Here is a 12,361-nt window from a genome sequence, read left to right as displayed (position 1 = left end):
AACTTCATAAATGGAAAATTAAAGTTTGGTTTTGTTTAAATGATTCCACCCCATCTGTAATCATCGATTTTTGTTTCATTTTAAAACCAAAAGCCAAATACTGACAGTTACAGGTGGGATGGAATCATTTAAAAATTCTTACCAACTGTGGACTCAGTTATAAAGCAAATCATCAAAATTTAAGTAGATATTTAACAATTGCTCTAATAACTCAGAAGATAATTTATACAAGTATAAGTCGAATTAAGTCGGGTGATGTTGAGGGTATTAGATTAGGAAATGAGACACTTAAAGTAGTAAAGGAGTTTTGCTATTTGGGGAGCAAAATAACTGATGATGGTCGAAGTAGAGAGGATATAAAATGTAGACTGGCAATGGCAAGGAAAGCGTTTCTGAAGAAGAGAAATTTGTTAACATCGAGTATAGATTTAAGTGTCAGGAAGTCATTTCTGAAAGTATTTGTATGGAGTGTAGCCATGTATAGAAGTGAAACATGGACGGTAAATAGTTTGGACAAGAAGAGAATAGAAGCTTTCGAAGTGTGGTGCTACAGAAGAATGCTGAAGATTAGATGGGTAGATCACATAACTAATAAGGAAGTACTGAATAGGATTGGGGAGAAGAGAAGTTTGTGGCACAACTTGACCAGAAGAAGGGATCGGTTGGTAGGACATGTTCTGAGGCATCAAGGCATCACCAATTTAGTATTGGAGGGCAGCGTGGAGGGTAAAAATCGTAGGGGGAGACCAAGAGATGAATACACTAAGCAGATTCAGAAGGATGTAGGTTGCAGTAGGTACTGGGAGATGAAGAAGCTTGCACAGGATAGAGTAGCATGGAGAGCTGCATCAAACCAGTCTCAGGACTGAAGACCACAACAACAACAAAGTATTCATAAATATTCTTAGCTTCCACAGAATATGACTGTAATTAATACAAGTTGTTAGAAACAGTCTTTCACTCTGCTCAGAATACATGATGTAGCCAAACTCCTGATACATTAAAACTTAAACCTGGTCGTTCACCTTTCATGGACAATACTAATCCACCTGAGCACATCTTACATCCCAACCAAAAACTTTAGTAATTTCCTACATCCTACTCTTGTGAACTCCACAACACCTTTCCACATACCTTGCTAATTAAACTCCTTGGAAAAAGGAGATGACAGAATATAGCTAAGTAATAGCCAGAGGGTTGTTTTTGGATCCAGTTATGTGACATGATAAGGAACTTGTTTTTCCAAACATATTTACCATTTATGGGCTAAATCCCATAATGCTTAGAGCCATTTGAACCATTTATGGGTACCGAGCGAGGTGGCGCAGTGGTTAGCACACTGGACTCACATTCGGGAGGACGATGGTTCAATCCCGCGTCTGGCCATCCTGATTTAGGCTTTCCGTGATTTCCCTAAATCGCTCCAGGCAAATGCCGGGATGGTTCCTCTGAAAGGGTGCGGCTGACTTCCTTCCCTGTCCTTCCCTATCCGATGAGACCGATGACCTCGCCGTTTGATCTCTTCCCCCAAACAATCCAATCCAAACCATTTATGGGCAGTACTATAATAACTAGTTTATTATACTGCATACAACTGAACAAGCTAAATAAATATATTAACTGAATGAAACTTTGAGCTGAGTAATGGCAAATGTTTGAATGGCTCAGGTTGGAACAGTGTCGGCCATGAAAGGCAAAGCTTTGATTCCTGGTCAGGCACAGTAATTGACCTTGTGTGTCACTGTGTAAGAAAATAAACTATTCTCAAAACGGGCATACTTTTAATGTATCAGGAAGTTATGTTTCAGCTTTCATATGATAGTACTTTTCATATGATGTTTCTTTATTTGTTTCTACATGTAATGTGCAACTAAGATTCGTATCATTCTTAATTGTCTTTTGGAAGTAAAAATGCTTACAGTAAATAAATTTGAAAATGAGATATACTTCAGCCTATTTGACATAAATTTTTGTTGTAATTTAAGGAAGAGGCTAATAATGGGAATGGTGTATCTGATTACAAGAAATAAGATGTAATAGACTACTATTACTTACAGTATATATTAAGCATCTTGACAGTGATGCGGCCTTAAAAAATACTATACTCTGAGGAGAAAAAGGAGACTGAATAAACTTTAACTATAAGCATTATCAGTCAATGCAAACACAAACGCTGTTTACTGTGTGAATAGGTTTCAACAATTTAATCATTTTCAGTAGCCCATAATGCCTCTTAGCTGATGGCTGCATCAAAATGCAGTAAGATTGACTACATTCTGAAGGCTCCTACTAGATGTTGGAGCCCTCTGATAGGAATCTTGAAGATTGCTCACTCTTGCTATGTTTTGATGCAGCCATTAGCCAAGAAGCATTTTGGGCTGCTGAAAATGGCTAAAGAGTTGAAACCACTACAGCCAATAAAAAAATGTGTATAAGCATTGACTGATAACATTTATAGTCAAATTTTATGACTTCAAAGACACACACTGCCAACATCTCAACATTTGATTTGTTAATATTGCTGTCTTGCTTTAACTGAAGAACAAAATGAGTATCTCTATAAATCATGAACAACAACCAATAACAATAAAAGTATATAGTATTGGGCTATACGAAAATGCTAAATGTTCATGTAAACAAGCTGGCATAAAAATGCATAACAATAGTAATATGATACAAAGTATAGCATATTTGGAGGAGATTATAAAAATAGAACCTAAAACTGAAATATGTAAAATATACACAGTACCTAACCCCTTGAATTGTGGTAAAGTAACAAACATAAAATTGCACCAAGTTAAGCATAGTAAATATCTACTGCGATTGGAAAAACAACCTCTATTATTGCAATGGAAAGCTCAATTAAGAACATGTAACTGAAAATTGGGTGCATAACTAGCAGTATCACACACACAATGCTGAACATAGCAAGAAAGTAAAAAAAAAACCTAACAAAATCAGAACATTGGTGCTCAGTCAGATGTTAAAGGAATTAAGGTCTAAAGTAATAGTTTAACTGAAGATGAACAGACGGTTATAGTGAGTGTGGCAGGGAATAACTTGGAATGCTACGATGTTGCAGTACCTGTGTTATTCTGATTACAATGCACTGCAGCGACTGCAGCGATTACAAAACTCATCAGGTGAATTTGCAATTGCGAATAATGACTACCATCAGCTGTAGAACAGAATGACGACAACAAAAATTTGGGCCGGACTGGGACACGAACCCGGATTTCCTGCTTATCGCAAACAGTCACCTTACCATTTGGCTATCTGTGCACAACTCACGGCCAGACCCAAACTTCCATATGTCATCAACCAAACATCTACAATCTGTACTCACACATGCACTATGTGTATTCCCGTACAGATCAGACATGGTGCTTGAAAAGTCGCAGGCTTGGTATCGGCAGATAAATACGATATTGCAGTGCCTGTGTTATTCTGATGACGATGCACTGCGGTGACCACAGCCATTATGAAACTCATCATTTGAATTTGCAATTGGCAATAATGACTGCCATCAGCTGTAGAATGGAATGATAACAATGAAAATATCTGCCAGACTGGGACAAATTTTCATTATTGTCATTCCATTCTACAGGTGATGGTGGTCATTATTCGCAATTGCAAATTCATCTGATAACTTGGATTGACACAGGATGTATGACTGGTGACTTGAACAAGATAACCTTTTCAACTATCAGCACAAATGTGTGCAAGGATGGGCTATTCCAGTTCCATGACTGGCTTCACCTTGGCACTGCTGTTTATGGAGCCAGAAATGGTGCTGATGATTGCTGATCTCATGCACATTGCACCGGTGCTGGTTGGAACCATTGGGAGATGGTGATTCATTAAACATCGTATGCTCTGCAGTAGGGTTTGGAAGATACAGTTGGTGGAGCTAATTAGTGAGAACATTGAGTGTGAAAATGGGGGCACATACTGTCAAATCCCTGCTGTCATGGATAGGTCACGCCTTAGAAGTGCTCACCACCACCAATTGCGAATAGCCTGATCAACTTCCATAGGAGCTGCAGGTCAAGCAACATCTAGCTCCTGAGTGGATGCTAGATGCTCCACATCATCTTCAGGTGCAGTGGTGAACTCCTTTTCTGTCTCTATGTCCTTCTCCTTTTGCTTTTTCTTCTATTTGGTAGGGTCCCATTTGTCCTTCGGTTTATCAGGCTGGGTGGGCTTTTCTGACCCAGCCTCATGGACCGAGGAAGACCTGAAAGCCCTATGGCCCTCAGGTGGTGGCTTTTTCAGCCACTGGCTAACATTTGGAGGGGCAGAAACCATGGAAGGGAGGGCACCAAGTGATCCCTTCCACACGAGGGGAGCCAGAAGAGGCGGGCACTTCTCCAGCGCAGAGGTAGGGACTGAAGTCCCCAAAGAAGAAGGGGTTGTTACTCCCGATGTTGAAAACAGGAGAGCAACGGAAGAGGGTGTTCCCCCAACTACCAGGGGGGCAGGAATAGACGACTGGGCTAGAGGGCCCACAAAAAGCGGCTGAGCTTGGGGGCTCATCACCAGGTATGGTGACATCGAAGTTGCTGCAGCATACGTTGATGAAATGCGCACAGGGTGAAGTCGATCGTACTTGCGTTTAGCCTCTGTGTAAGTGAGCATGTTCAAGGTCTTATACTCCATAATCTTCCATTCTTTTTGATAAACTGCGCAGTCTGACGAGCAAGGTGAATGTTTCTGTCCACAGTTGACACAAACAGGGGGCGGTGAACACGGGACATTGGGGTGGGAGGCACATCCACAATCCCGACAGGTAGGGTTGGTGTCACATCTTGATGACATATGCCCAAACCTCCAGCACTTAAAGCAGCGCATGGGAGGAGTGACATAAGGCTTAACATCACATCGATATATCATCACCTTGACCTGCTCGGGCAGGTGTCACCCTTGAAAGCCGAGACGAAGGCGCCAGTGGCGAGCCTACTATCTTTAGGTCCCCTGAAGACACGTCGTACAAAGTGGACACCGTGGCATTCCAGATTTGCACAGAGCTCATTGTCAGACTGCAACAACAGGTCACGATGAAAAATAAGTCCCTGAACCATATTGATGCCCTTATGAGTCGTAATGGAGACTGCAACTTCACCAAACTTGTCACAAGCAAACAATGCCCGTGACTGTGCTGGGGATGCTGTTTGTATGAGGATTGCTCCAGACCTCATTTTAGACATGCCCTCAACTTCTCCAAACTTGTCCTCTAAATTTTACGCAAAAAACTGAGGCTTTGTGGTCAGAAATGAGTCCCCATCTGTTCAGCTGCAAACCAGAAATCGAGGAGAATACATCTCACCAGGTAATTTAAACTGCCGTTCCTCCCCTGGTGTGGGCGGGGAAGGGAACGATTGGGGGTCATACTTTAAAGCATTGAACTTTCCATTCTTAGAGACTCGTGCTTGAGCACTATTCATATTTCTTTTCATGGTGGTCCCACAAGCAGCTAGGGAAAGGAATGTCCACCCAGACAGAGCCCCACTTGCCTGGGTAAGCCTAATACAACCAGAGGGCAGCAGGTTCCCCAGAGGTCGCCCGCTAGCAACTGTTCTACCTCAACAGCCATGCATCTCCTCGGCGCGCAGCACACCTTGAGATTGAGGGATGTTTTATAGAGGTTTATACCATCCTCGCAACCCAGGCAGTTAAGCAAGATCACCGGGTTCTGTACCGTACAACATTCCACCGTCACGCCTTACGGTGGTCGTTGAAGCACGCTCAGAGCTTACGGTACTGAAGACTGGTGGTGCTTCCCAGTCCCCAGCTCAGGGACCCTGGGGTCGCCAAGCCTGTACCTAGCAACTAAATGCTGAGCCCCCTGAGGGGAGACCTCAACAAGGCTTTTGTCTTGCACAGTGGGTGACATAATTTCTTTTCTTTCTTTCTTGCAGCCTTTGTCCCGTGTCACATGGGGCCGGCTGTGTTGCTATTTATTTTGCAGTGTTAGTTGCAGAGGGTGGCCAGATGCCCTTCCTGCCGCCACCCCAAACCCCCCACCCCCACCCCCACACCCACCCCCCTCCCTCCTCCCTCCGGGATGGAATGAGGGAATGAGTGTACCCCAGCTGTCTGCATCTAGTGTAAGCCACGGAATAGTGCAAATGTTTTCAAATGTCTGCGAGTCATGTAACTGAGGCAGAATGTGGGGACGAGCCCGGTATTCACCTAGTGGGATGTGGAAAGCTGCCTAAAATGGATTCGATCCAGGGCCGGCACGCCTACCCGAATCCAGGAAGCAGCATATTACCACTCTTGGCTACCCTGGTGGGTCACAGTGGGTGTTATATCTGTGTGTGTGTGTGTGTGTGTGTGTGTGTGTGTGTGTGTGTGTGTGTGTGTCTATCCAGAGCAGTCTCCCAATTTTCACCAGTGTGTTAGCAATGTACATAATACATGTCATCACAAACAGATTTCCCTTCTCAGCTGCATGTTGTAGCCTTGATTCCTTTGGTTTTATAGGATGCTGGGTCTGGTGCTGATTGTAATCATTCTTCTGGAAAACTATCTCTAGGTGCTGCAACTCAGCTGTCTTGGTCCGATATTTTGTGAGGCATGTGCACTAGTGTACTGAGACATGACAGCAAAAGAGAAACCTGGTGCAATGCCATTTTAACATAAAATGTTGTGCAGAAGTACCAGCAGAGATGGTATATGATATTACTGCTTTCAAGGTGGATTGCCTCTGATATGACAGAATATGAGATATTCAATGAGTCATGGAACATTTATTGGAAAGACAGATTAGAGGCTACAGGAGGAGGAAGAGTTCATTGCAGCTGACAAAAATATTGTCTCTATTGAGGTCGAAGTTGAGTGTGACAGTGAAGTCATCTGGCCATGTATAACACGTGTAGGTTTTTACCGGCCACGTGAATCCGCTATGACAGTTCTAGAGTCATTCAAAGAAAGTCTATGGTCAATAGCGCTTAAATACCCATATCACGCAACACTAATTGGAGGCGACTTTAGCCTGCTGAGTATAGACTGGGATGTCCAAAAATTCATTGCGGTGGGTGGGGGATACAGACAGACAGTCATGCGAAACACTTTTGAACATTTTCTGAAAATTCTCTTGAGCAGCTACCTCAGCAGCCTACATGTAATGGAAATATCTTAGACCTTATAGCTAAAAAATAGGCTAGATCATGTCAACAATGCCAGTGGAGAAATGGGGATTGACGATCATGGAGGCATTATAGCAACTATGATTACGAAAGTTCATAAATCAGTCAAAAAGGCTAGGAGAGTGTTCCTGTTAGATAGAGCAGGTAACCAGTTATTAACATTTCACTTGGACAGTGAATTGGCATCACTTGGTTCCAGTAAAGTGGATGTAGAGGAATTATGGTCAAAGTTTAAGCAGACTGTAAATTGTGGTCTGGAGAGTTATGTTCCTAGTAAGTGGATAAAGGCTGGAAAAGACCCATCATGGTTTAAAAATGAAATTCGGTGGATCCTGAGGAAGCAGAGGCTGTTGCAATCTAGGTTCGAAAGGAGATGTGCAAATGACAATAAGCAAAGATTAGTAGAGATTCCTGCATCTGTGAAAAGATCTATGCATGAAGCATATAACAATTACCTCTGTTACACCTTAGCAAAAGATCTGGAAGAAGATCTGAGAAAATTCTGGTTGCATGTAAAATCACTAAGCAGGTCTAAGGCTCCTCCAGTCCCTGGTTGTCCGGTCTGATGAGGAAGCTGAAGATAGCAAAATGAAAGCCAAAGTTTTAAATTACACATTCAAGAAATTGTTCACACAGGAGAACTGAGCAAACATACCATCATTTGATCTTCAGACAGACTCCTGCATGGATGACAAAGAAATAAGCATACCTAGCATAGAGAAACAGCTGAAAGATTTTAAAACAAATAAATAACCAGGCCCAGATGGAATCCCAGTTCGATTTTACAGAGTACTCTGCAGCATTGGTCCCTTACCTAGCTTGCATTTATCATGAATCTCTCACCCAGCGCAAAGTCCCAAGCAACTGGAAAACAGCGCAGGTGACTCTAGTATATACGAAAGGTAAAAGAATGGACCCGCAAAATTACAGACCTATATCTCTAACTTCTGTTTGCTGCGGAATCGTTGAACATATTCTCAGTTCAAATATAATAAACTATATTAAGGCTATGAAGCTTATGTCCAAGAATCAGCATCGTTTTAGAAAGCTCTGCCTGTGTGAAACTCAGCTTGCCCTTTTCTCACATGACATACTGGAAACTATGGATGAAGGGCAACAGGCAGATACCATATTTCCAGATTTCTGGAAAACATTTGACATGGTGACCCATTGCAGGCTGTTAACAAAGTTATGAGCATATGGAAAAAGTTCATAGATATGCGAGTGGCTCAAAAACTTCACATACAGTAGAACTCAGTATGTTATCCTCAATGGCGAGTGTTCATCAGAGACAAGGGTATCGTCAGAAGTGCCCCAGGGAAGTGTGATAGGACTGCTGTTGTTCTCTATATACATAAATGATTTGGCAGACAGGTTGGACAGCAATCTGCGGTTGTTTGCTGATGACGCCATGGTGTATGGTAAGGTGTTGTAGTTGAGTGACTGTATTAAGATACAAGACAAGTTAGACAAAAGTTCCAATTGGTGTGATGAATGGCAGATAGCCCTAAATGCGGAAAAATGTAAGTTAATGTGGATGGTTAGGTCATTTAAATATCTGAGCATAACATTGCAAAGCGAAATAGGTGGCACGATCATGCGAAAACTGTGGTAAGGAGGCAAATGGTTGACTTCAATTTATTGGGAGAATTTTAGGAAAGAGTGATTCACCTGTAAAGGAGATCGTAATTAGGACACTGGTGTGACCTATTCTTGAGTACTGCTCAAGTGTTTGGGATCTGTACCAGGGCAGATTGAAGGAAGAGATTAAAACAATTCAGAGGTGGGCTGCTAGATTTGTGACCGGTAGGTCAGAACAACACGTAAGTATTACAGAGATGCTTCAGGAACTCAAATTGGAGGAATGAAGGCAACTTTCTTTTTGAGAAACACTATTGAGAAAATTTAGAGAACCAGCATTTGAAGCTGACTACTGAATGATTCTACTGCCACCAACATACATCATGCATAAGGACCATGAAGATAAGATATGAGAAAATAGGGCTCATACAGAACCGTAAAGACAGTTGTTTTTCCCTCACTCTATATGCGAATGGAACAGGAGGCAAAATGACAAGTTGTGCCACAGGATACCCTCCACCAAACACCATACGGTGGCTTGTGGAGTACCTATGTAGATGTAGATGTAGAATATGCTTATGATGGGACTGCAGTAGGATGTGTTGGGTGAGTGCACTGGACAGGTCTTGCACTTTGGCCTTTCACAGGTATATGCGCCATGTGGCAAGTGGTTGGCAGTGGGTGTGGTTCAAGGATGGACTAGGATATTTTGTAAATTAAGTGGATAGTGGAATACCACTTTGAGGGTAATGGAAATGATTGTGGGTAGGATGTTCCTCATTTATGGATGTGGTAAGTAGGCTAACCCTAGGCAAAGGATACAGCTAAGCTGGTCCACTCAAAGGCATTTTGAGTAGACATAGATCATCAAATAAGAGCCCTTTACAACTGTGTTGGTACTTAGGCACTGCTAAGGATATTAATAACTGATATGTTTTACTACTAAAAAGAAACTAATTTAATAGCTTTATTTCAACAAAATTTACTCAGTATTTTCTGACAGCACACATAATGGAATGTGACAGTATCAGAAGTAATAACAGTTTATTGTTCAATTTATTAAACTGCATCCAATCCAGTCCAGGTTTAATGAACACATTATAGATTAACTTTTATTGCAAACACCATTTAAATCAGCTTTTTAGTCTTCCTCATCCTCATATTTATGCATAAACTCCTGTTCTGTTAATTTACACCTGAAGGTTGGTCAGTTCTTGAGTTACTTTCCATATTTCTTGTATCATATAAACAAATTAGAAAGTTACAGACAAATAAGTACACAAGTAAAATTTTAAATATAAATGATCATGTAATAGATACTAGTTTCATTACAAATGTCTGAGGATACTACAACAATAAATTGTAGGTATAATATGTCATAATTTGAAATATTTATTTAAGTTTTGATTGTTACATTTGTAACATTTAGCAAGTTCTTTTCAGTGATTTCTTTCTTTCAGGATATCTACCTTCACTTTGTACTTTAAGTAAGACCTCATTGAAAAACTGTATTGAAATTCTGTGTTAGCAAAATAAGATTAAAAATGTAGCTAAAAACTGCTACAGCTTTTGAATTTTTATTATTTACCTAAAACCTGAAGGAAATAGGAAATATGATCTTCTCCCTCAGAATTGGATACAGTGCAAGTGTAATTCTCCTCATGATGCTTCTGCACATCACTTATATGCAAAGTGCCATCATGCTGAACGGAGAATGCATTTCCCATGACAGGATTTTCATGAGCTGTCCAAGATCGCTCAGGTGATGGTATTCCAACTGCTACGCAAGGTAATTGAATGGATCCTCTCCTCCGAACCGATACAGTGTCACCAAATGACACAATTGCAGCAGGTACTGAAAATAATAACCTTAAAATTACTAACAGCTGCTGGAAAAAAAACTTTAAAATTAAGAATTGGGGTACAGATGTTATTACTTAATATACACAGCAAACAGCAATAATTTCTTAGGCAATATTTTCTTAGTAGCTAAGGTGTTTAAATCAATTCAGAAAATCCTGAAATTACATTACATAATGGATGAAAAAGAATTTTTGACAATAACTTTGAAAAGAATTGACTCAAAAATTTGCAAAGGAACCATCCCGGTATTTGCCTTAAGCAGTTTCAGGAAATCATGGAAAACCTAATCCAGGATGCCCAGAAGCAGATTTGTACCATCCTCCTCCCAAATGCAAGTCCAGTGTGCTAATAACTGTGCTCCTCTGCTTAGTGAAGAATTATAAATACATACATGAGATAGATTTCTACGTATCAAATAAGGAACTCTCTCTCTCTCTCTCTCTCTCTCTCTCTCTCTCTCTCTCTCTCTCTCTCTCTCTACCTCTGTCTATCTATCTATCTATCTATCTCTCTGTCTACCTCTATCTTGTTTTCTATGTTTCACTTTCTTCCTGTGGATCAACTGGGGGTCGCATCACTGTCTTGAATAGGGGGGATAGATATCTGGGCATTATAAGAAAACGAGGTGGAGTAGGGTGATGGGAAGGGAAGGGGGGGGGGGGGGGTGAGGAGTGGGCAAAGAAAGACTTCAAGGGTGTGGAATGAGTAGATGATTGCAAGGGAAGCATCTGGCACCCATGGGGAAAAAAAGGGGGGGGGGGCACAGATGCTGCTCAGAACAATGCTAAGGAAGTATTATAGGAGAGAGTCGGAGAATCCTGAGAGGGAGAGACAGTCATAAAGAAAGATATGAGTGGTTTATAGTGGAATAGAAAACTACCAGGAAAGTGTGAAGATGTGGATGGCAAGAAGGTGGAATGGAGAGGGAACAACAGCAAGCATAAAGGCAGATGGATCACAGAGAAAAGCGAAGATTGAGACCAGGGCTGTTACAGAAACAAGGAATGGTATATTGGAGGCACAATTTCCAGCTGCATAATTAAAGAAGTTTCGGAGAGATTGTGTTAGGCAAGAAGATCTAGATGATATGTGTTATGGAGGAGCCATTAAAGTCAACCACATTAACCTGATTAATGTGATGTACAACTGGGCAGTCCAGACGGTCCGCAGTTTGGCAATGTTTGTTTATCTGTGTGAATAACTAGTTGATAACCATACCCACATAGAGTACTGTGCAGTTGTTGTTGCAAAGTTGGTGATGACGTGGCTGCTTCTACATGTTGTCTACTTTTTTTGGTGTAGGAAATGTCAGTAAGAGGAATGCATTGGTGGTAGTGGGCAGATGTATAGAACAAAACTTCCACCTGAGTCTTCTGTATAGGTGTAACATACGAAGCAGGTGAGGTGATGGGTAAAGGAGTAGCATATACTTGAGGCATTCTGAGGGTTATGTAAATTATGGTGGGAATAAAACTGTCAAGAATGTATTTTATTTTAGGGCACAATTAGGGATAATCATAGCCTTGCCATAGAAAGTTGGTCAATTGTTCTAAACCTGATGAAATTGTGTGGCAGAAAGGGGTGTTCCTCCCCCATGGTTGCTACACAAATGTCTGAGAAGTATTGAGTGTATGTGGGGATAAGAGATAGAAGTTCTGTTAGGGGACAAGGTAAGGACTTGAGGACATGAGTCAGTTTGTGAAAGCCTTAGGCACACCTTCAGCATACTGGTCATTACAGATGAAACATCCATGTATCACCAAGAG

General features: G+C 41.3%; 1 protein-coding gene across 1 annotated transcript in view; it reads right to left on the bottom strand.

Annotated features, from left to right (window-relative positions):
* Positions 1-12,361, bottom strand: part of LOC126183937 (Down syndrome cell adhesion molecule-like protein Dscam2) — a 461,766-nt gene that overhangs the window by 76,985 nt on the left and 372,420 nt on the right. The window contains exon 17 of the mRNA XM_049926285.1: positions 10,321-10,587. Coding sequence (XP_049782242.1) covers positions 10,321-10,587 — 267 coding nt within the window. The remainder of the gene's footprint in view (positions 1-10,320; positions 10,588-12,361) is intronic.

This window comes from Schistocerca cancellata, chromosome 4 (genome assembly GCF_023864275.1).
Source record: "Schistocerca cancellata isolate TAMUIC-IGC-003103 chromosome 4, iqSchCanc2.1, whole genome shotgun sequence".
NCBI lineage: Eukaryota > Metazoa > Arthropoda > Insecta > Orthoptera > Acrididae > Schistocerca > Schistocerca cancellata.
Note: the sequence above shows the minus strand (reverse complement) of the source record. Positions and strands in the feature narration are given on the sequence as shown.